The 24,914-nt window shown below is 40.5% G+C and overlaps 1 protein-coding gene across 1 annotated transcript; it reads left to right on the top strand.

The window, feature by feature from the left end:
• Nucleotides 1-3,985: 3,985 nt before the first annotated feature.
• On the top strand, nucleotides 3,986-13,901 carry LOC124709116. The gene is made up of 6 exons (XM_047240771.1): nucleotides 3,986-4,031; nucleotides 6,781-6,891; nucleotides 9,963-10,105; nucleotides 11,436-11,500; nucleotides 12,580-12,663; nucleotides 13,749-13,901. Exons 2-6 carry the CDS (start codon nucleotides 6,781-6,783, stop codon nucleotides 13,868-13,870), a joined length of 525 nt encoding a protein of 174 aa, XP_047096727.1. The 5' UTR covers nucleotides 3,986-4,031; the 3' UTR covers nucleotides 13,871-13,901.
• Nucleotides 13,902-24,914: the final 11,013 nt, after the last annotated feature.

Here is a 24,914-nt window from a genome sequence, read left to right as displayed (position 1 = left end):
TCATACAATTTCGCAAACTTGCCATCAGCCATACACTTTAACCAAAGGATTACAAGTGTCTAATTAAGGCGTGTAATGCGACACGTGCGGTTCAACCCCTAGACGGGTTTGAGCCAAGACATTTCGACGATGAGGAACCGCATGTGAGCCCGAACATGTTTGTGATATTAGTTCGCAACTTTTACCCTAAGTATGTCGGAACGAGAATTATTACATTACTGACGTAGGCAGAGCACCTGAAATTGTCCCTCTGCAAACACAACAAAGTCTGCACTGGACACAGTTAGACGTACGTATTCGGTTTTTGACGTCAGTGTGCAGAATTTTATCCCTATTACAGTTTTACAAAGTAAATATTTGCCATGGTTAAATCTATTCTTATGGAAATGAAGAAGACAGAAATTGTGGAAAGGAACAGTCAACCTGTTGCAGTAGACTTTAGAGATAATGGCATATCACTCTAGTTAGTAAACACTTTTAGCTACGTAGGTAGTAAAGTCACCTCACACGGAAAAATTGCAGCAGACATGAACAGCAGGACTGCACATGCAAAGACAGTCTATTGTGGAAAGGAACAGCCAATCTGTCGCAGTAGACTTTAGAGATAATGGCATATCACTCTAGTTAGTAAACACTTTTAGCTACGTAGGTAGTAAAGTCACCTCACACGGAAAAATTGCAGCAGACATAAACAGCAGGACTGCACATGCAAAGACAGTCTATTACGTGTGAAATGTGTTACTCACATCAAGGAACCTAAATATAGATAATGACATGAGATATATTATGATCTTTGGTGTCATTGAATGGCTCGGAAAATTACATTACTCACGTATGGGTCCAGAGATGTTTGAAAGTATTGTGAATGTTATCCTTGAAGAGGACGTAAGAGATCTCGTGGAACATGGTACTCACAGCTGAAGACAGTCTTAAGAGAGTAGAGAAAAAAATACAGGGCTTCGCATTTAAAAGTAGCCCGCCTTCGCTTTGAATGCGAATACAGTACTTCAACTTCTGAAATAGAGTAAACAGCTAAAGTAGTGGACAGTTTATGCAATAATTAATTTTTAGCATTATTCTGTCAGTATTTCACTTCATTTCATTAGTGGAGTTAGGGGTTTCTCTTTGCGGTGTGCAAAATGGCTTTATTGATAGAAGAAAGAATTGAAATTGTGGAAGAATACGTGAAGAGAGGTATGATTAAGGAAACTCGCGAAATTTTCGGTGTGAGGTATCCAGAAAGAGGTCTATCAGCAAAGAGAACAATACAGTGTCTTTAAAAACTGGCGCATCTACGGATCTGTGCGAAATGTACAACGACAAAGAATTCCCTATTCTTTCAGTTCGCGCACTTAAAGTAGTAAAGGAGTTTTGCTATTTGGGGAGCAAAATAACTGATAATGGTCGAAGTAGAGAGGATATAAAATGTAGGCTGGCAATGGCAAGGAAAGCGTTTCTGAAGAAGAGAAATTTGTTAACATCCAGTATTGATTTAAGTGTCAGGAAGTCATTTCTGAAAGTATTCGTATGGAGTGTAGCCATGTATGGAAGTGAAACATGGACGATAAATAGTTTGGACAAGAAGAGAATAGAAGCTTTCGAAATGTGGTGCTACAGAAGAATGCTGAAGATTAGATGGGTAGATCACATAACTAATGAGGAAGTATTGAATAGGATTGGGGAGAAGAGAAGTTTGTGGCACAACTTGACCAGAAGAAGGGATCGGTTGGTAGGACATGTTCTGAGGCATCAAGGGATCACCAATTTAGTATTGGAGGGCAGCGTGGAGGGTAAAAATCGTAGAGGGAGACCAAGAGATGAATACACTAAGCAGATTCAGAAGGATGTAGGTTGCAGTAGGTACTGGGAGATGAAAAAGCTTGCACAGGATAGTGTAGCATGGAGAGCTGCATCAAACCAGTCTCAGGACTGAAGACCACAACAACAACAACAATGTTACTGCAGGCATTGACCTAAGAATTATTCGGAGCTCAAAGAAGTCTATACGTAAATCTGTCCGCCAGGCACATGTAAGTAGGAGGAGTTGCCAGCGGATATTGGAAAGTCTTAATTGGAAGCCTTAAACTATGACGGTTGTCCAGCAGTTACGGGAGGAAGACAGTCAGAAACGTGTAGGTTACCGTACGAGGATTTTCAATAACATCAGCGTTGGTTTGTTAGACCCTTTCCATTACATCACGAGCGAGGGAGCGTGCTTTCACCCTTCCGGTCACGTGAATTCACAGAACGTGAGATACTGGGCAACGGAGAACCTTTCCATGACGAATAACTCGGCGTTTGTTGCGGTGTAACAGAAAAGCGAATCATCGGACTCATATTTTTTGACAGTCACATACATTTTGCGCTCAACTCTCTGGATATGAAAGACAATATTGCTTCTTGCAACAAGATAGGGCAACATGCCACACGTCTAAGGTGTCCTTGGAACAAGTCCTTCATATCCTCACTGAGGAATATACTGCCAGCAAACATTTATGGACAACACGTTCAACGGATCTAACAACATGAGTTTTGGTTTCCTTTGGGGACACTTGAAGAGGAAGGGCTGTGAAACAGGTCCACACACAATACAGGCACTGAAAGACAACATCATCAGTGAAATTGTCGCCATGAATATTACACTTTTATGCTGGGTGTTTCTGAGTGTGATGTTGCAGGGTGTCACTTCCAGCATCTTCTATAAATGTATATTCAACTATACTTTTCATTGCAAATAAATGTTAAGTCCATTTCAGCTCTTCGTGTCTGTAATTTCACTGCACTTCCTTCACACATTTGTCTGACACCAACAGTATAGAAAAAGAAGAGTCAATAAATGGCCGTCTTATTCAACACAGCAGTTTTCTAGTTAATTTAAAGGAAGGGTTGATTCAAGGTAAGAGGTGAAGTGGGAGGTCAAGGCTGGAACAGTTATGACAACAGGAACAGACGCAAGTGAGGAAATGGTGGAAACAGAGAGGAGTGGAGAAGAGTAACTGCTGCCAGCCAATCTCTGGTTCGAGGTTAAGAAAGAAGAATTATATTTGATTCTTTGAAATAAGAATCAACATCGTAGGGTCAGTGCTAAGGAAGGAGCTGTATGTGATCCTCTGACACAAGAAGTAACATGTTCTGGATGAGGCAAAAGAAGAGCAAGATGCAAGTGCTTCTTTAAAATAATAAGCAAATATATAACATAGTACGAAAGAAATAATGATATCCTTAGCAAGCGATATGCAACAAATATTGAAACATATGAAGCAAAGCTGTACATAATTATTCAAGACTTTCAACTGAAATGTACTGCAATAAAACGTCTGGAGTAAGAAATAAAACTTAATATCATACTTTTCTGAAAGCTCGACATGTTTTCAAATGAAGAACTAAATTGCTATAGTATATGAAATGCAAGAAATATATTGTCAGTTGCAAATATAGACAACCATCACCTGTGTAATGGAAAGACAGCAATGAAACTTTATGCAGGACAGTAACTCAAACGCGGATTTCCCGTTTATCGCGAGCTGTCGCCTTACAATTATGGCTATCCGAACATAACGCCAGAACGAAACTTCCATATTTCATCAACCATGTGTCTACAGCCCGTACTAGTATATCCAGTATGTATATTTCCGTACAACAGGGGAGGCATTTTCCTTGTGAATTATGACGCAATGATCCTCGGGAGATGCATGCATGTCCGAAGGAAGGCTGCACCGTAAGTCAGAATAATATAGGCACTGCAGTATCGTGAATAGCTATAGTGCCTTTCATGACGGTCTACTGTCGCTGTTTTCCATAGTGACAAGTTCCGGTTAGGTACAAGGATGTCTGTAGCTGACGATTTTAGCATGTTTGTGGAAGACCCAGCTGAGTATTCACAGACAAAAGTGGTTTGTTCAGGTGTGATGTTTCTGTACCAGAAATTAGGAAACCTTGAGGAAGGTGTATAAAAGAGACAAACCTCATGCCGTAGGGCAGAGTTCGCCGAAATCTGCAGTTCGTCAGATCGCACAGTTGGCGCCCTCAAGGTAGTGTCGTAAGGCCGCAGCTGTTAAATGACTCAGCCGATGACGTCTGCAGCTCTGTGAGACTCTTTGCAGAACTCGCAGAGTGTAGGGCGGTGTGACATCGTTATGAATTTGTTGCTAAAGTTGCAGATTTCAAATTGATCAGCACTATGGGCTAACATTCTAAACTGACTCAAAACAAAACTGATATAATGTAGTACATGCAAACAGACGAAAAATGCCGATGTCGATTGATTACATGACCGGCGATAAGTGTTTTAAATCGCTCAGGACCTTCATCTATCAAAAATTATCCGACAGGAGCGGTTTAAAGTAGATCGATCACACGAAATAAGTCCTCAGGAGGGGGGTAGGGGTGGGGAGGAGGAGGCAGATTATCGCGAGGCTCTTATCTTTTTTATTGTTCCGATTTCAATTCTTCATTCTTTGTTCTTTTCTTTACTTCCAGTATACCTTTATCAGCTAAGTATGTTTCTTCCTTCTGTCTTCAGACCATATTCAACCAGTCTTCTTAGCTACCCTCCCTTGGATTCCTTGCATTTTCAATACTTTTGCCCGAAAGGCTTCTCTGTTGTTAATATCTTCTATTTTTGTACTGCTCCTTTCCATATCCTTTTCCACTTCGCTGACCCAGCTTGTTGTGGCCTTTTTGCCCCCACAAATACTTAAAACGTTTATTAGTTAAACTACTGCTTTGCATTCGAAATGGATGTCCAAAATATATGAGTCTTCTTTTCTTCGTTACGTTTGAAATATTTTCTGTATTTTCGTATATTTCAGTATTACTTCGTAATTTTCAACCTTCTGCTGTGTTTTCTGGTCCTAGTATTTCCCTTATAATTCCGCTTTCTAGTACTTCTAATTTATCTAAATTATAGTTTAATGCCAGGCACTTGCTTGCATTTGGCATTCTAGCTCCACTACTGTGTTGCAGTGTCTTATTTTTGCATTTATGGATAGGCATTTTTATTGTGGAAGTCTTTCATGATACGATACGTTCTCCCCATTTTAAGCAACCCTTCCGCTATTGCAAATTTTTCCAAAGCATTTTCTTGGGTTATCTCACCCAGATATTACAATTTTCTTACCCTCTCTATTTGGCCAACATCTGTTTTCAGAAATTCTGGATCGTCTTTAACTTTTGTTACAAATTTTGTTTTTATGCAGATATTTTTAAGCCATTTCTGCTGGCTATTTCTTCCAGGAGATTTATTTGTGTTATAGGAGATGCCACGTTTACGAAAAGTACAGCAAAATCATCTGCAAATGCAAGACAGTTGATTTCGATCTTTGTGCGTCCTCTTGTGAATCTATAGGTAAAATGTTTAGTTCACTAAGTTTTTCGTTTGAAATTCTTACTATTTTCTCTGACACACTATTAAAAAGGATTGGGGTTAGGCCGTCACCTTGTCGTACACCTGCTTTCATTTTGAAAGACTGCGAAGCTTTTCCCATAAATTGTACCTTGTAGGCTTGTATCTCTTCGGTAGTATAAGAATCCTGAGAAATTGTAGGTCAAACATGAAAGACTTCGCTCACGAAATCTTTGATCAGCCCAATCTTGGGTACTACTCATCGGTCTAAGAAGCTAAAATTTGATAAATTCTGCCGCACACGGATGAACACCAACAATATTTCTTCCCGAGTATCATTCGCTATTGGAATAGGTCAGGGAGAAAAGTACCCCCCTGCGCTAATTGCTTTCTGCCACACACTACGCTGGATTGTGGAGAACAGATGTAGAGGTAGTGATTAATCCTTAGTTTAGTAGTTTGATCTTGTATCGAGATAATATTTCTGTTTCAGACCTATATTTTGTCACAGGTAAGCTGCCGAATTTCTTACGCTGTTACGTAAATAAAATATGGAGACTCCACGTGTGTCTTACAAAGGAAGGCCGAAGTCCCATTTACTCGTTAACTACAATTTATACCAAAATTTTGTCAATATACTTGAAAATGGAATAGCCGACCGTGTTGGCCGAGCGGTTCTAGGCACTTCAGGCTGGAACCGCGCGACCGCTACGGTCGCAGGTTAGAATCCTGCCTCGGTCATGAATGTCTGTGAAGTCCTTAGGTTAGATAGGTTTAAGTAGACCTCAGATGTTAAGTCCCATAGTGCTCAGAGCCATTTGAACCATTTGCAAATGGAATCGCATTCTTTCATATGAATGCTACTTCAAACTAGACACATGTTTTAGTACTCTCATCCTCCCAGATGACCAGTTCTCTGTATAGATGTAATTTAATTTTTTTCTTCTACAATTTCATATACATGTGCCATTGTCTTTTGGTGGTTTGAGGCCAAACAAGTGAAGAGTTTCTGATAATTTCGCAGAAATCTAGTTCACAAATATTGTTTTACTAAAACCTGTCTGATACAAATGTCAGCCTACAAGTAGAAAGACGGAGTATAACTGTTTAGTTGCAACACGAGACATAGATCATCAATTCATTGGTAATTTGTGACTTGGGGGCACGGAGCGACAGCAGCTCGTCAGAATATAATTTTGTAGTATGCACTCTCGATTATACTATACTATTTTCTGTCTTCCAGTGTGCATTCTGAAGATACAAATACTTCGTCATCTACTTCGAACATGATAATTGATGCGCCCTATCCGAAACCGGCCGTCACTAGTTTACCATGTGCGACTTAAACTGTGTACTAAATCTAGTTGTTTCATTGTGTCATCTGCTTGTCGTATCGTTTGTTCACTGTTTCCGTATCGTATCTTTTATGCCTGCAGATGTTTCTGGGATTATTGCTGCTGCTGCCTTTGGTGGCTGAGGGCTCGATCCTCGGTAATCTCTTCTGCTCGCTTCCTGATGCCTCCACAGAGAGCCTCAATATCACCACCGTAAGTAGCCATGGTATTTGCACTCAAACATTTCCATAATCTGTTCGCACAAATGCTAGTGGTAGAAAGAGACTAGTTACTGATACAAGTTATAAGTCCAAATTCTATGCGTCTTATACATTGTTGCTCTGTCAGTAATGTATTTGCGTCAGACCTCAAGAGGCTTAGAACAACAGATTACATCAAATCCAATTTTGTGATTACGAGAAACAACTGGCTATAAAACGTTATTCTCTCGGCATAAAATTTTAATATATTTCAGGAATAACCATGTTCCACACACTTTTATTTTTGCCACCTATATTAACGTTTCGTTTTCCATTTTAAATGACCTCCGGTACTAAAAGGTCTTGCGCACTGGTTCTGAATGCATATGTTTGAAAATTAGATTTGGTCTACTTTGTGAGTATCAAATAATTTCAGAAAAGTATACAATCTTCCGGATTTCTTTATTACTTTTCCGATGAGAAATCCAGTGAGCTTCGATAGCAATGGACTTCGTTTGGCTGTAACAATCCGTGACGAAGGTGAAAAGTTATCCAAATTAGACTGAAAATCTTTTGTGAATATATTTTCAGCTCTTGAACTTCTGAAATAATTTACGTTTTATCAACGACGAAAATGAGTTGTCTCCAGCATGTAGCAGTTAGATCTCCAGTTGTCTGGTTATACGACTAGACCACGTCACCCAAGCGGTGAACACGGAAGATAATTCGTAAGTCTCTAAATAAATCGTCTCTAAATAAGTCCCAACCCGGCCGTGTTGCTTTTGTTTTGCCGTGGCCTCGTTCAATCAAGTGGGATGGTTACTTCCATTATGTCCTCTATACCGATATCCAAATGAACCCGTATTTTGTTATCACCAGAGTGTCTACATGCTACTTTCCGACTGAAACGACAGCGTTCCAGACAACTAATTCACATCCAGGTGGAATAATTCTCGAGTCAGATAGTTCTGTGTTAAATTTCCTAAGCAGGACAAAGTTTTAAACCCGCCATGTTGACCACTATGGCCAAATCCGTCCCAGTCCTTTTTCAAAGAATGATACTGACACTACACCAAATTCCGATTTCACATATCCTATTTCGATTTTATAACATTGATAATTTAGTATTTTTCTCTTAGAATACAGTTGCGGAAATCAGAATAAAGGCAGCGTTCTTACGAAAGTAATAGTACATTATCTGAAGCACATATGTATCGAATTTATTATGAAAGTAGTAGATACATATAAAACAAGCAATCACGACCGAATTATATAGTTTCTTTCATAACATGAGTAACAAAAAAGACGTTTCGACTTCCTGGAGAGTCATTGGTTATAAAATTATACGAATGCGTGCTGTCTGTTCTTTCGGACATGTCCGAAAGAACAGACGTTACCTCGAATCCGCAGCTGTGATACATTATACGTAAATTAAAGGTGGAGAGGAAGAGAAATGATAGGAGGTGATCATTGCTGTCACCTGCATTGGGACATTACGCGGAATCAGCGGCTACGAGAGAAAATGAGTACCACACCAGGGATATCCTTCTTACTAGTCAAGCTCAGTGTTTACCTCACCTGCCTAGTAAACAGGAGATTTCCGAGTTCGAACCTCGGTGTGGAACTCATTTTCTCTCGTAGCCGCTGATTCCGCGTAATGTCCCAATGTAGGTGACAGCAATGATCACCTCCTTTCCTTTCTTCTCCTCTCCATCTTTAATTTACTTACTGGTTACAAAGGCACTGATGCTCCTGTTGCGTTATTGCATTGTTGGGACTTTGCCCAACTTCCGTTCTTCCTAATTATCTCGGAAATTCTCTTCGGCGTTGGTACTGTTAGGGGCTGTAGTTCCTGCAGTGGAACTGTCGCCCACTCTTCTCATGTAGCTCTTTTCAGCTCACATTGCCTCAAATTGCCGATAAACACTGGCCACTGCGACGAATACTTGTAGGAAGTATTTCCCGGAGGTTTTACATGGGGTTCAAATTCGGGCTACGTGCACGCCAGGACAAGACATTGACATCTTTACGTTCAAACCACCATTTGGTTGTAGCAAAAACCTGCGCAGATGCATTGTCTTGGTGAACCTTGAGACCTTCTTCTCATACATCTCAATCAGTTCTGTGTCTGTTCATTCTAGTGATCAGCCAAACAACGCACGATTTATCTTTAGTGCAGAAGACTGTCAAAATCATAAGATTTCCACCACCAAAATTTCTTCTCATTCTTATCTGCTATGTTTTCTCGTATAATACCAACTGTACTGAAATCCATCTGGCCCATCTAAATTAAACATCTGGGCATCACTGAACCTCAGTTCATCCCATTCGCAACATTCATGACATACTGTTTTTCAGTAAACTCCAATCTAGTCTGTTTATGTTTGGGCGTCTGCTCCGATTCTTGAATACAACATGTTTGTCATTTGACATAATTTGTCGTAAACGGCCGGCAGTTACTGGCAACTTCAAATCAGCAACAAGTCGAGAAAAATAACGGTTTTACTGCCCCTGCTTTTACGCAAAAGTATTTCCATAGCTCAAATAATTTTCTGCTTTGCACATATTTTGCATTCTGTCCGTATAGTGCGTCCAATTTAACAAAATTATTAATCACTGTATTTGAACGGTTCAACTTCATGGCGATTTGTCGATTAGAGTCCCATTTCCTTGTAAGCGCCTATTTTTGCGTTTTCATCTCATGATAACTTTTTTCCTCGTGACATTGTCACCATAGTGGTTCACGCACACAACACGCACTGTCACTAATGGTGTCTGTTTTCAATCTTCTGTAAAAGCATATATGCACACACTAATACCACACAGTGCCGATTCCCATGGTACCGTGCTACACACTCTACCACCTGAATCGTTGAAGCCTTATTATACCCTGTACTACTGACGTCAAATGCGATACCATTTGACTACATTTGTCGGTGTACCGGATCTCAGACTGATGCATTTACACTGTGCGCAACTGTTACAACCATAAATAATTTTCTTACAAATATCCACGTCGTTATACTGACTTCCACTACCGTATACCCTTCATGTAACAGCTGACATTTTCTCTGTTCTTCACAGGCGAACAAGACGTGGTACGTGAACTACCAGTACGCCGCCCTCCCCGGAATGTCTGCACTGGCTGGGTGCATTCTCGTCACACAGTCGCCAGGAGACAGCGACAACCAGATCACTATCTACGAAAGACCAAGCAAGCTGTCCTCGTGAGTGACGCCACATAACGAAACTAATTCCTCGTACTTTTCTGCCTCGGAAATTACCTAACACTGCCGACTCTAACCGGGGATCCACTGGATCAAGTTTTGATCTTAAAAACTGTTAAATCGCTTAGAATTTCGATAGGTTTATGGTTCTATTATACTGCACAGTTGATAGTAGACGTGTGTGCAAGGGTGAATTGTTGATCATTTGTTAATGAGCACGTAAATTCTGAATATTTTTCTGCGTAGCCCCGAAGATAGGTGTTTATACATACTGTTGGTGAACTTACACATTAATTGAGGAAGTCTTTCTATTTTTAATATTGGTGCAGTTCAATAACAGCACAGTTACAGAGCTCAATAATGATTTATGATCGTTGACACATCATCAATACGCTCGAATTGCCATGCGTGTTAAACCGTCACTTCGAGATGTGGAGTTGCGCTGGCACCGAATCGATGTCCATTAACGAATGGTCGGTGCGCTAGCCAGGCTGGATGTGATCTTTAGGCGGTTCCCCACATCCGAGTTGGTGAATAACGGGTTGGTACACAATTCCTACTTCAGCTACACAATCTGCAAACATTCGGAAAACTTTCACTCACGTTCACATGAATAACAGTACACCGCCAGAGGTTCGAGTGCTCCCTCGGGTACAGATGTGAGAGCTGTCTTTAGCGTAAGTTAGTTTAAATAGTCTGTAAGTGTATGGGCCGATGATCTTAGCAGTTTGCTCCCTTAGAAATTCACACACATTTGAACATTTGTACACACACTCCGTCCCGGATGATAACGGTGTGGCGACTGGACTGGCATCCAGCCTCCCGTGAACTTAACCACCATTAATTATGGCTGTTCTGCACAGATGCGAGAAAAAGGTATAAGGAAAAGAAGAACAAGATACAGGACACATTACCACTGCATGCCACAGCACATTCCAGTATACCGAGTTTCAACACACTTGCATACAGTAATTTTACTCGATTGTACATGGTATTTAAATTTTGTAACAACAAAACGTAATACTAACAGCACCGTTACGTCATTCTGTAGAACGGATTTCATTTGTCCATTGGGCACTCTCTCGCTATAGACACAGGCCCCAGTTGAGTGGCTGGCACCTGTTATTTTTTCCACGAAAAGCAGCACCGTCGGCAATGCCTCAATGCAAATTTATTATTTAGATACTAAGAAGCATCGGAAGACCGTACGCTCACAATATAACTAGAGTAATTAATAACAATGTAATGCCTAAACGTTCTGTGATAGAACTTTTTCTTACATTATAATCAAGAATGAGCTCATATAAAATCATGTTATTGTACTTTCCAGACTCGCATTTAGTGGTACAGCTACTTATGATGGAAACCGAATGAACGTCGAAGTTGATGGCCCATGTGAGTACTATATTTAAAAATCAAAATGGACTTCTATTATGTAAATCAAGGTATATGTGTGCATTTAAGTGTTAAATAATTTTGTATATAGAGGAAACTTCTATCAACATTTATTCGAAAACACTCAATGATATTCTTAAGGTAGTAGAGATAAAATAACACGGAGAGTAAGCAGTTGTGACACAGAAAGGAAGTATAGTTGACAACGGGGAGTGACAGAGTCGTCTATCCCTCACGTTATTCAGTTCATACACAGAAAAAGCAGCGTAGAAATTGGTTTGAAATTAAGGAAGAATAAATAAATACTTTGAAGTTTTACGGTGAAAATATTCATCGCTCAGAGACGGCTAAGGATTTATATCAATTGTACGGGAAGGACATTGTCTTGAAAATATGTTCTAAGATGAACAAAACAATGGCAATAGAATTTAGATAAATTAAACCACGTGGAGTTAAGGACACTGAGTGGGAAATGAGACAGTAATAGTTGTCGAGCTTTGCCATTTTGGGAGCAAAATAACTGACGAAGACCGAAGTACACGTAAAACGCAGACTCACAATGGCAAAGAAACAGCATTTACGAAAAAAAGAAATTCGTTAACATGTAACATAAACTTAACTATTAGGAAGTTTCTCCTGATTTGTATGGATGCGAAACCTGAACGATAAGCATTGCAGACAAGAAGAGTACATAAGCTTTTGGAATGTGGTGCAATTGATGAATGCTGCACATTAAGTGGGTAAATCATATATCTGGTGAAGTAATACGGAACTCACTTGCGGAGAAAAGAAATTTATGACTCAACAGAGAAAAAGTTGTTGAGGGTGAGATAAAAATTATAATGGGAGACCGAGGCCTGACCTGCAGTAAATAGACTTAGGTGGATGTAGATTGCAGTAGCTTTTCAGAGATGAAGAAGCTTTCACAGGATAGAGTAGCGGGGAGAGCAGCCAGTCTTTGGACTGAAGACCACGAGAGGTTTTTTTTCTTCATTGTAAAATCAAAATCAAATTTTATCCTGTATGTTCAGTGACTGTGGTGTTACCCACAACTGAAGTATGTATTGCTTTTATTTCAGTGGGGCTTCTGCTTAGCGTGCCACACAACGTTGTTTGGTCTGAAGAGGATATCTTCATTGAACATTTCTGTGTAGCCGGCACAGGTGAGTGTGTGCATTCAACACTATTTAGCAAATGCGTACGAAGAATTTACATCAGTAACCTATTTTCTGGCTCAAATCACTGATACAGCGTAAAAGAATGAGTGACATTACACATGTAGTTCTTTACATTACGCTTCTCGTATACGTACCTCAGACTTTTCAACAACTGAACACGGGAAACATGGGTACGGTTATAAAAGTCGTTACATTTACCACGTTGAGTACAAAAATACTCAGAGGCTTCAAGTGTGCGTAAAGAATAATTTTCATCAATAAGAATTAGTTTCATCTTCATTTCGACAATGTCAATTAGAAATTTATCCATTTGCTTCTGTTGTATCTTTTTATCAAACTGTACTATCTGATAAGATCGTCACCAACCCGCAATTTTAACGAGGACTATTAGACTGCATATATTATAAGTAGACAGACGTCAAAAGTTAACCTGTGAATGAAAAACTCGGTTTAATGGTAAAATAGATAGCTATAAATAAACTTGTTTGGAAATACAACAAGCACAATAACACTGACATATGCTCTAGTCCATAGACCAACTAATGATTAACGCAAAGAGCGTTAGAGTCATTTACTCTTGTTTCCTTACTGATTGTTTTCTGGCGGAATACTCCCGCAGTACTTAAAACTTTAACATCTCGGAATTGGTTGGTTGTTGAACTTGCTACATGGTTTTGGTTCTTAAGAGAGGCTTCCAAAACATATGCCCCGTATAACAAGTAGTTCGAAAAACTAGAGGATATTCATACGTCTCTATGTTCCACGGACTATAGACCTACTACTATGACGTTGCACCGAAAACTAAAACAAACGTTACTTTGTAAAACTGATATTAGCAACACCCAACCGAATTCATATTATTATAAATATGGAGCTATCAAATTGCAAGTGGATGTAAATACGGATAAGGCACGACGGTTCGCATCGTAGAAAAAAAAATTGTTTCATAGTTAACTCATCTCAGACGATAAGAAATTGTGATCAACGGTACGAAAGAGAAGTACTGAAAATACTCTGAAATGTAACTTAATTTAATTTGTTTGCTGATATATCCCCCTCTTCATTTTCAGAGATGGCCAACATCTTGACAACTTATGAAAACCCGAGCAACGAAGTAATCGAGCGCATATGGAAAATCGTTGAAGATCATTCTGAAGTAGACAGAAAAAAGTTTTCCAAGGTCGACTGCTAACCTGTAACAAATAAATATTGACTGCAGCTTATGTATCTATATATTACTACCAATGTCCTTTTAAACACCCGTTGAACATTTGAACATCTATGAGGTGACTATTTTACCTTAAGAAATGAGTTACTTAAAATATGGCTAAACACAAGTGAAATCACAGAGACATGTACGTAAAATAATTTATGGTTATGTGGATGTGTAGTAGGGACATTCATCACATGTTCGATTGCAGTATTATTGCTATGCCGCTTGACTCAGTCAGCTCGAGGTTCCCATGCGGAACGACATGAAATGAAACGAGAACTTAAGAACACGTGTATGGAAGGGGAATGGCCAAGTACGGTTTATCGACAGAATTCTGGGGCCTAGTGCGCCTATAAAGGAAACTGACTACAGGTCTCTTGGGCGAGTCATTGATGAATAGTGCTCAAGTGTTAGGGACCACGACCACGTCGACTCATTCAAAAACAAAGAAAGGGTGCAGATCACTGTTGCGAGATCAGTTAGCAGGCTGTTCGATCTGTAAGTGAGTGCTTCCGAAATGTACCGTGAGCTTAGACGGCGCTCCTTGGATAAATGGTATCAGGACTCGTTGAGAGGCATAAAATCAATAATTTTACCACCCCGCAACCACCGTTTCCGAGTGAAACAAGAAAGCGAATGACTAGCAATGGTTCAAATAAACCGCGCCATGCTCTGTGCAGCTGCTTTTGGTGAACGAATATGTATGCTGAAGTAGATTTCGATTAGAAGCCGAAGTATTTTGCGTGATTACGCTGTTACGTATTCTTCTTCTAATTCTTTACGAAACTCGACGTTTGGTCACTCTCCTGTGACATTCCTCACGAGCCTTCTGGTGTCACTCCGGTGCCTGAACACTGTGTCCTGTGACACCGCGTGGCCGAAAAGTGTTCAGCCGGCCAGGGAAGCCTACGAAGCTCATAAGGCAAGTACGAACAGAGAGGTCGCAATGTCGAGTTCAGAGAAGTTGCCTATGAAGAGGCTTAATTACCTGGAAGAGTTTACCTCCAACGGCAACGACGAAAGAAACCCGCCGACATATACGTAGGATGGCAACAGAAAATACAGTTACCAGACAATGTACTGTAGGCGAATGTAGAAAGGATATCAGACTTCTGATAAACACAACATACTACTCTTCTGTAGTGTTGCCAGTACATTGTTGTCATGAATGTGTCATCTTCCGTGGTAGCTTTTTTGAGAGACGTCATGTGTTCGTTGTGCAGTCCAAATGATCTTACAACTGTGTTGATATTCTAGAAAATGTGCTATCACTCACGTATGAACAGTAATTAGTTAAATTTGTGTTTGACTGGACAAGTTTCACAAACAGTGAAACTGAAGACTTGACAATGAATACAGATATTTAGACAGGGCAATGCACCAAACATGATTGTAATGAAGTAGAAATAGATAGTTCCAGCGAATTACTATGGGTAGAGTCTATACTCAACAGCCGTACAAAAATAATAATTGGCTCCTTCTATTGATCCCCCCCCCCTCCCCCGACTCAGATGATATAATCGGCGAACCCTTCAAAGAAAACGTGAATCTGATTACAAATAAGTACTCCACTCATTCAGTTATAACTGGTGGAGACTTCAATCTACCCTCGATTTGCTGGCGAAAGTACATGTTCAATGCCGGTGGTTGACAGAAAACATCCTCCAAAATTGTAATAAATGCTTTCCTCAGACTTGCTTTGAATAATTAGTTCATGAGCCCACATGAAGTGTAATTGGTTGCCAAAACATACTTGACCTCTTAGCCACAAATAATCCTGATCTAATAGAGAGCGTCATGACGGATACAGGGATTAGTGAACACAAGGTCATTGAAACGAGGCTCAATATCATATCAGCCGAAACTACTACAAATAAACGCAAAATATATCTATTGAAAACAGCAAATAAAAATTCACTTGATGCCTTCCTAAGAGAGAATCTCCATTCCTTCCAAGCTAATTATGTATGTGTAGAGCAGATATGGCTCAAATTCAAAGATACAGTATCGACAGCAATAGATAGATTCATACCGCATAAGTTAATAAGAGACGGGACTGGTCCACCATGGTAACAAAACACGTCAAATTGCTGTTGCAGAAGCAACGAAGAATGCATGCAAATTCAGAAGAACGCAAAATCCCCAAGAGTGGCTAAGTGTCACGGACGCTCAAAATTTAGTGCGGACGTCAATGCGAGATGCCTTTAATAGTTTCCACAATCAAATATTATCTCAAACTCAAAATATGCAAGAAAACCTAAAAAGATCTGGTCTTATGTAAAGCACACCAGTGGCAGAAAACAGTCAGTACCGTCACTGCGTGATAGCGATGGAAATGTTACCGATGATGGTGCCGCTAAAGAGGAGTTACTAAATACCGTTTTCTGTAATTTCTTCACGAAAAAAGACTAAGTAAGTATTCCAGAATTCGAAATCAGAACAGCTGTTAGCATGAGTGACATAAAAGTAGATATCTTAGGTGATGCGAAGCAACTCAAATAACTGAAGAGGAGCAAGTCTTCCGGTCCAGATGGTATACCAATCAGGTTCTTCTCAGAGCATGCAGACACAATAACGCCTTTCTTAGCAATCATATACAACCGCTCACTTGACGAAAGGTCTGTTCCTAAAGACTGGAGAGTAGCACAAAAATGGTTCAAATGGCTCTGAGCACTATGGGACTTAACATCTGTGGTCATCAGTCCCCTAGAACTTAGAACTACTTAAACCTAACTAACCTAAGGACTTCGCACACATCCATGCCCGAGGCAGGATTCGAACCTGCGACCGTAGCAGTCGTGCGGTTCCGGACTGCGTGCCTAGAACCGCTAGACCACCGCGGCCGGCGGAGAGTAGCACAGGTTACACCAATATTCAAGAAGGGAAAATGGAAAAACCCATTGAATTACAGATCCATATTACTGACCTCAATTTGCAGTAGGTTTTTGGATCATATACTGTACTCGAACATTATGAATCAAATTGAAGAAAGTGGCTTATCGATACATAACCAACACGGATTCAGAAAATATCGTTCTTGTGCAACATAACTAGCGTTTTATTCCCACGAAGTAATGAGTGCTGTCGACAAGGGATCTCAGATCGATTTCATATTCCTAGATTTCCAGAAGGCTTTTGATACCGTTCCTCACAAGCGATTATTAATCAGATTGCGTGCATATGGAGTATCGTCTCAGTTGTGTGAGTGGATTCGTGACTTCCTCTCAGTGAGGTGACACTTCGTAGTGATATCTGGAGTTCCGAAAGGTAGTGTCATAGGCCCTCTGCTGTTCCTGATTTATGTAAATGATCTAGGTGATAATCTGAGCAGCCCCCTTAGATTGTTTGCAGATGACACTGTAATTTACCGTCTAGTGAAATCATCAGACGGTCAGTTCCAACTACAAAATGATCTAGAGAGAGTTTCTCTATGGTGTGAAAAGTGGCTCATCCAAATGGGTACTAAAAGAAATCCGATAAATTTTGGGAATACGATAAATCGCACAAATCAAAGGGCTGTCAATTCGACTAAATACCTAGGAATTACAATTACGAGCAACTTAAATTGGAGTGACCACATAGATAATATTGTAAGAAATGCGAAAAGACTGCGCTTTGTTGGCAGAACACTTAGACGATGCGACAAACCCACTATAGAGACAACCAACATTACACTTGTCCATCCTCTGCTGGAATATTGCTGCGTGGTGTGGGATCCTTACCAGGTATGATTGGCGGAGCACATCGAAAAAGTGCAAAGAAGGGCCGTTCGTTTCGTGTTATCGCACAATAAGTGTGAGACAGTCATTGATATGATACGCGAGTTGGGGTGGCAGACACTGAAACAAAGACGGTTTTCTTTGCGGCGAGATCTAATTATGAAATTTCAATCACCAACTTTCTCTTCCGAATGCGAAAATATTTTGTTGACACGCGCCTATTTAGGGAGAAATGATCATCATAATAAAATAAGAGAAATCAGAGCTCGAGCGGAAAGAGTTAAGTGTTCCTTTTTCCCACGCACCATTCGAGAGTGGTATAGTATAGAGGTAGAATGGAAATTGTAAGGGGTCGGTAGGCCCTAACTATAACTTTGCACTCGGCACAGGTCGATAGGGCGAACAATCGATTGTGACGTGTTGCGAGAACGGGTGTCGATATGCGCCAGAGTGGTTGGCGGGAATGGTGTGTGTGTGGAGGCCATTGTCGAAATACAGGGTCTTTAACCGAGAACGGTGTCACCATCGCCGTGGTTAGACCCCTGAATAATAGATTAATACCGGGAAAGTGATGAAGTATCATTATGAAAGTGATCAGTGACATTACTAGTGCCGATATTTGGTTTCGCGTCTACCGAGCCGGCCTAACCTTGGTTTGCAGTGTTGGATGCAGTGATGGATTAGCGTGTGACGATAATGGAAAATGAAGAAAGCCTGTGCTGAGATTAGCCGTAATTTGATATGTATGACAAAGGCAGTGGCTGTCTCCTTTCTGTGTTTTGAGAAGAATATAAGTTTGTAATTAGTAAAACTGTGTTGGTGTTCCTTATTACCTGACATTCAGTATTATAGTATTGAACAGGACGAACTGTAAAGTAACAACTTCCGTAGCAGTCAATTCCGATTACCAGACCCATTAGGTTCACGGTCACGTTAATAATAAATATTGGGCTGCTATTCGATCAGATCAGGTCGGGATAAAAACGGAGGTGTTACACCTTGGCTTACCGTGAAAGGACAAGTGCAATCTTCGGACGAAAAGTAAACAACAATTGGCAATTTTATCTTGCTTAACACGAGAAAATATTTTCCAATTTCGGATGAAGACAGTATGTACACTTTAAACTTGTGGCAATAAATTCGTTCGGATTACATATTAATAGGTAAATGCAAAATTGAAACTTAAAAAACAGTGTTTCGATGTGTAGGACCTTACAAATGGTTACCGTAGTTAAAAATGCGTAATCATAACGATTGTTGGACGGTGGACAACTCCCGCATCTCGTGGTCGTGCGGTAGCGTTCTCGCTTCCCACGCCCGGGTTCCCGGGTTCGATTCCCGGCGGGGTCAGGGATTTTCTCTGCCTCGTGATGGCTGGGTGTTGTGTGCTGTCCTTAGGTTAGTTAGGTTTAAGTAGTTCTAAGTTCTAGGGGACTTATGACCACAGCAGTTGAGTCCCATAGTGCTCAGAGCCATTTGAACCATTTGAACGGTGGACAATGTGTACACCACGTTTTGCAAAATTAAAAATCGCGACAAGAAGTAGTGCATCCTATGATTGTGAATAAACTGTTTCTTCGCCATATTAGATGAGAGTAGCAGTGTCGATAAACTGTGTTATCATGTGGAAACGCGTAAATCTGCGCGAAAAACTGTGAAAAGTGAACACCAAAGAAAGCCACGTGTAAACATTACTACAACCAAACGAGCCAAGAATTCGTCACGAAAGCTTTTAGAGAAGTGTTTAATAGTAATTTTATGACCGAAATTGCTTTTTGAATGATGAAAATCGAGCAACTTCATGTGGACCTATAAACTGTTATGCAGGCGACAACTTATGTGGCGACGCAATTGTTGAATGACGTCACGCAGACCCATGCACAGCCGCGCCAAAAAGCTTCGATCCGCGAGGTGATTTCACACATCATCCCAACTACCTGTGCAAGGAATAGGTCAGACGCAGACACACTACACTGTACGGCGACCACCGCGACTTCGAGGCACCGAGCGCCAACCCGGCATCTAGCAGCCGAACTACAAACTACGCCCGCCTGCAGCGCCACAGAGCGGCTGACTGAGAACTACAACGACTCACCACAGATTTTCAGCGCAACTTCATGCGGCTCCGGTGGCAGTACAGTGGTGCATCACAAAAGTGCCACGCCCTCTTCAAACGTCAAAACATAGCGACTCATGGTAACGTCAGTTGGTGAGTGAAGACAACTGGTTAGCATAACATTAAATTGCAATATACTATCTTCACAATAAATAAACAGTTTCAAACTGTGTTTTACCTTAGAAGAAGTGCCCAATTACAGTAATTTCAGAGAATTTTACGAAACATACTCTGAAATATAGCCTGCTTATTTATGCATACTGTGCTGTCGAAACGGTGATTATACAGATATGCTGATTGTTTTTGGAGATTTTACATTTGTAGATTTAATGAATGGTGTGATTTGTCTTATTTAAAACATTTTACATAAACTGAGTATGTGAAAATTGATATTTGATTTTATTAGGTTCTGAGAGTCGTTATGTTCAGTACTCATACGTATTGTATCAATTTTGGGATAAACTGAAGATACTGCAGTTACTGTTTGATTAGTTTAGCGGTAAATAGGAGTGTTTTGGGTTACAGGAGATTATTTTATATTACTCGCCTGTGCAATAAAAATAAACCAAACATGTCTACCAAAGATAAGCAGGTTTGTGAGGCAGCAGCTGAAAGGAAAGGGATAGCACAGGAAGACAGGGATGATTCAGGAATCAGTGATTATGGATTGTCATTAGAAAGGCCAAGAGCACATTCAACTAGTTACCCCGAGACACCGTGACAAACGACGAGAGATAAGCCAGTTTCATAGGGTGAGGATATACGGTCGATGATAGCAGACTTGTTAAAGGAAACCAAGGCAACAAAAGAGAAATTGGAAGAAATTAAAGAAAGGGAAGAAATATTCTGCACATCTTTAAAGGAAGGTTTACAAGAAACTAAAGAAAGGGAAGAAAAGTTCTGCAAATCATTAAAGGAAGATTTACAAGAAACCAAAGAAAGCTTAGAAAAATCATTTAAGGAAACTCTGGCACAAGAGGTCAAAACGTTGGAAAGGAAGATAGAATATAATCTGAAGAAGGAAATGCAGGAGCTACAAGAATGACTGAAGATGGACATCAACGAGAGAGAGAGTAAGTTACAAAAGAGCATAGACCAAGTCCAGGGAGACACGGAGAAGATGGAAGGAACGTTAACAAAAAAGATAGAAGATGATATTAAAGAAACTAAAGCCAAATTGGAAGAAAGGATCACCGAAGTGGAAACAAACTGCAATCATCAAATCGCTGAGGTGACGCAGATGCAGAAACAATGCAATGATGCAGTTAAGGGGATAGGAGGTAGGCAAAACCAACTGACTGGCAATCTGAAAAATGCTATAGCTGTGCAACGAGAAGAGGATAACAAGATGGTCGCAATGGCGGTCAGGCAATTACAACATGGAGTGCAACAATTGGAGAGCAGGACAGAAGAAATTGATAAACGAATTAGCCCTGCAACTTTAACCGTTGGGGAAGGTAGAGTCGTTACCTTGATGAGCGGTGATAGTCGGTACGTCCAAAACAATACAGGGCAGAAGTATAAACCAAAAGGAGGGTTGCACCCAAAGATATTTTTGAAATGGTTAAAAGGAGTTTTCCCAGCCCATTTCAAAGACGCAGACAAGATTCAATTTGCAACAGATAGGATGGAAGGTGAGGTCTTCACTTGGGGAGTCAGGAAGAAGGCAGTGATTACTAATTACAATCAGTTTGAAGTGGAATTCTTGAAGAAATGTTGGTCCAAAAGTCATCAGTGTGCAGCACTTGAGGACCTAGTACACCGCAAGTCACTTAATACATGGAGAGGAACATTGAGAGAGTTTGCCGAACATTTGTGGGAATTAAATGAGACCTTGGAACAACCCCTGAGTGATGACATAATGATATCAGCGATAAAAAGAAGATTGAGCCTGAGAATGCAAGAAACTGTATCCGGGAGCCAAATTAAAGATAGGGAGGCCTTGATGGAGATACTGGAACAGTTGGAATCTGTTCGATCACAGGAACACAACCAAGCTAATGATCAAAACCGAGAGGGACATAGTGACCAAAGGAATCATTTTTATAATTCGTCTAATTATAGTGGAAGAGGTGGTGGTCGTAGGTATAGGAACCATGGTGGTGAACGGAAATGGAGAAATGATTGGAGAAAGAGTGAAGAACTGAGAGATCATGAGAGAGCAAGGAATAGGCGAATGAATGACACAGTGCATAAAGAAGAGGCGGAAAGACCGGAAAACTGAATGACACTCCAGATGAGGTCCGGTCAGCAGTGAGAGCTACAAGGACCAGAATAAACCTACTAGCACATGACAATGGTGGAGATCTAAGAGGAGATCTACTGGAGGAAAGAAGTGGGACTCCCAAAGAACCCATACTACCCATGATAGGGATCAAGCTATGTGGATTGAATATTGAGGCATTAGTTGACACAGGAAGTGAAGCATGTGCAATATCCAAGAGGCTATATGATCAGGTACTGAAAGCAAACATTAGCTTGCCTAGTTTCCCAGTGAGTGAAGTGAGAATTGTGAATGTGTTGGGTGCAAGGAGTAAACCTATTGAAGAACAAGTGTTGATTACCTTCGAGATAGAGGGAGAAGAATATGAAGCAACATTTTTGGTGGTGGCTGGACTGAACACATCAATTATTTTAGGAATAGATTGGTTGAATGAAGTTGAAGTGATAGTGAGTTTTGATGAAGGTACTATCAAGGTCAAAGGAAGAAAGGGAGAAGAGAAGAGGTTAAAGTTTGCCGAGGGTAGTGCAATAAGAGAAGAGGACGAATTAAAGAGTTTGTGTTATGAAGAGGAACCCACAGTAGGATACGGGGAAGAGGAACTAGAAGAAGAAGTCTTGGTGTACTTTTAGGGATTAGCACGAGAGGATCGACATGAAGAGGATAAGATCAGTAAAAAGTGGGAGGAAATGACACACCTAGATGAGGAGATTAAGAGGAAATTAGCTACATTATTATACAGGCGTTGTAAGGTATTTCCTCAACGGCCAGGTATCATGAAATGGGTGGACTGTAACCATAAACCGTTCAATATAAAACAGTATTCCATTCCCCAGGCGAAAATAAGAGCAGTAGATGAGGAGATACAGAGAATGATGGATCTTGGTGTTATAGAAAGGGCCAATAGTCAATATAACAACCCCCTATTTGTTGTTAATAAGAAGGATGGTAAGATGAGAATAGTTTTAGATGCACGGACAGTGAACAAGATCATCGAGCCAGAGCAGGACAAGCCTGGGACCATAGAAGAACTGATTCAAAAATTCCGAGGAGTGAAGGTACTTAGTAGTATCGACTTAACTGCTGATTACTGGCAAATACTATTGGCCACAGAATCCTGCCAGTATACAGTATTTACTTATGGAGGGAGGTGCTATCAATTTAGAGTGTTGCCGTTTGGGCTTAACGTGTCAGTGTCTGAATTCATAAGAGCAGTAGATAAGATACTGGACGAGGAGTTACTTAAAAAGGGCACCATTTATGTGGATGACCTCTTGATAGCAAGTGAATCATGGGAAGAACATTTGGATAGGTTGAATGCAGTCTTGGAAGCTTTCGAAACTGCAGTGGTAACCATAAACCTGGACAAGTCGGAATTTGGCAAATCAAAGATAAATTTCCTGGACCATATAATATCCGATGAGGGTATCTATCCTGATCCTAGTATAATGGAGGCTATTAGAAATTTTCCGACCCCCCATAGTAAGAAGCAATAGGGAGCGGTCTTTGGGGTTTGCGAGTTTTATAGAAAATTTGTCAAGGGATCCGTACTTGATGCCCTGGGTATGAGGGAATTGACCAAGGCAAGAATGACGTGGCATTGGAGTACAGAGTGCCAAACCGAGTTTGAGAATATCAAGGAAGCCCTATGTAGTGCAGACATATTGTACCACCCAGATTTTTCCAAGGACTTTTATTTGGGAGCGGACAGCTCTGACTATGGACTGGGGATACATTTGTACCAAATGGAGAGGAGCAGAAATGGTGGGAGAGTAAGAACAACAGCGTTCGGTAGCAGGAGTTTAAATGCTTGGGAGAGGAAATATTCGATTACTGAAAGGGAGGCATTGGCAATCATATGGGGGTTTAAGCGATTCCGTTATTATTTGGCGGGGAGGCATGTGAAAGTGGTGACTGACCATAAGGCCCTTACATTTCTGACCACAAGCAAATTGAGGCATAGCAGACTATTGCGATGGGCCCTCCATTACAGAACTATGACTTCGAGATAATTTATGAGTAGGGAACAACCCATATAATACCTGATGCCTTGTCAAGATTACCAGCTAACTCGATAGGAATGTTGGTAGACAGGCTGGAAGGAGAAAGAGTTAGACTTAACCTGATGAAAGGAGCACAGTACGAAGAATTCGTAAGGAAGTTCCTAAAGAACGTGTGCAGGGAACAGAACGAGGACGAGAAATTAAAGACAATTAAAAACAAATACAGGTGTGCAGGAGAGGAAAGAATTTGCACATTTTATTATATTCACAATGGGATACTTTATAAAAGAAACAAGGAGAGTGAGGAGAACTAGAAACTCTGTGTGCCTGAGCATGTGGTAGAGAAATTAATTTGGTATACGCATTATAGAAATGCGCATTATGGATCGAAGAAGTGTCTGGAAAAGTTGAAGTCAGATTGTGCATTTAACAACATGAGAAGGCGTATACATAAGATACTGAGTACATGTGACACTTGTCAAACATCTAAAACGACTACAGTACAGCACAAAGGATATATGCACCCAATTTTACCAACAGCGATTAAGGACATAATAGCAGTGGATCTTTTTGGGCCACTTCCTGCCTCATGAGGGAATTATACACAAATCTTAGTAGTGGAAGAACTGGTTTCCAAGTACATAAAATTTTCCCCGTTAAAGAAAGCCACTAATAAAGCCATCATTAACCAGTTTGAGAAAGACTATTTTCAAAAGGTGTGTATTCCTAAGCGAATCTTGAGTGATAATGGGTCACAATTTAGGTTAAAGGAGTGGACAGAGATGCTAAATGAACATAAAATAGAGCAAATTGCCATTTCTAGATATCGGCCAGCTTCTAACCCTGCAGCACGAACAGTGAAGGAATTGAACCATTTATGCCGAAAATACTGTCATAGGAAGCATGGTTCATGGAAAGAATATTTGGAAGAATTTGAGCGGTTCAGGAATCACCTCCCGCATTA

The sequence above is a fragment of the Schistocerca piceifrons genome, chromosome 7 (genome assembly GCF_021461385.2).
Source record: "Schistocerca piceifrons isolate TAMUIC-IGC-003096 chromosome 7, iqSchPice1.1, whole genome shotgun sequence".
Taxonomy (NCBI): domain Eukaryota; kingdom Metazoa; phylum Arthropoda; class Insecta; order Orthoptera; family Acrididae; genus Schistocerca; species Schistocerca piceifrons.
Note: the sequence above shows the minus strand (reverse complement) of the source record. Positions and strands in the feature narration are given on the sequence as shown.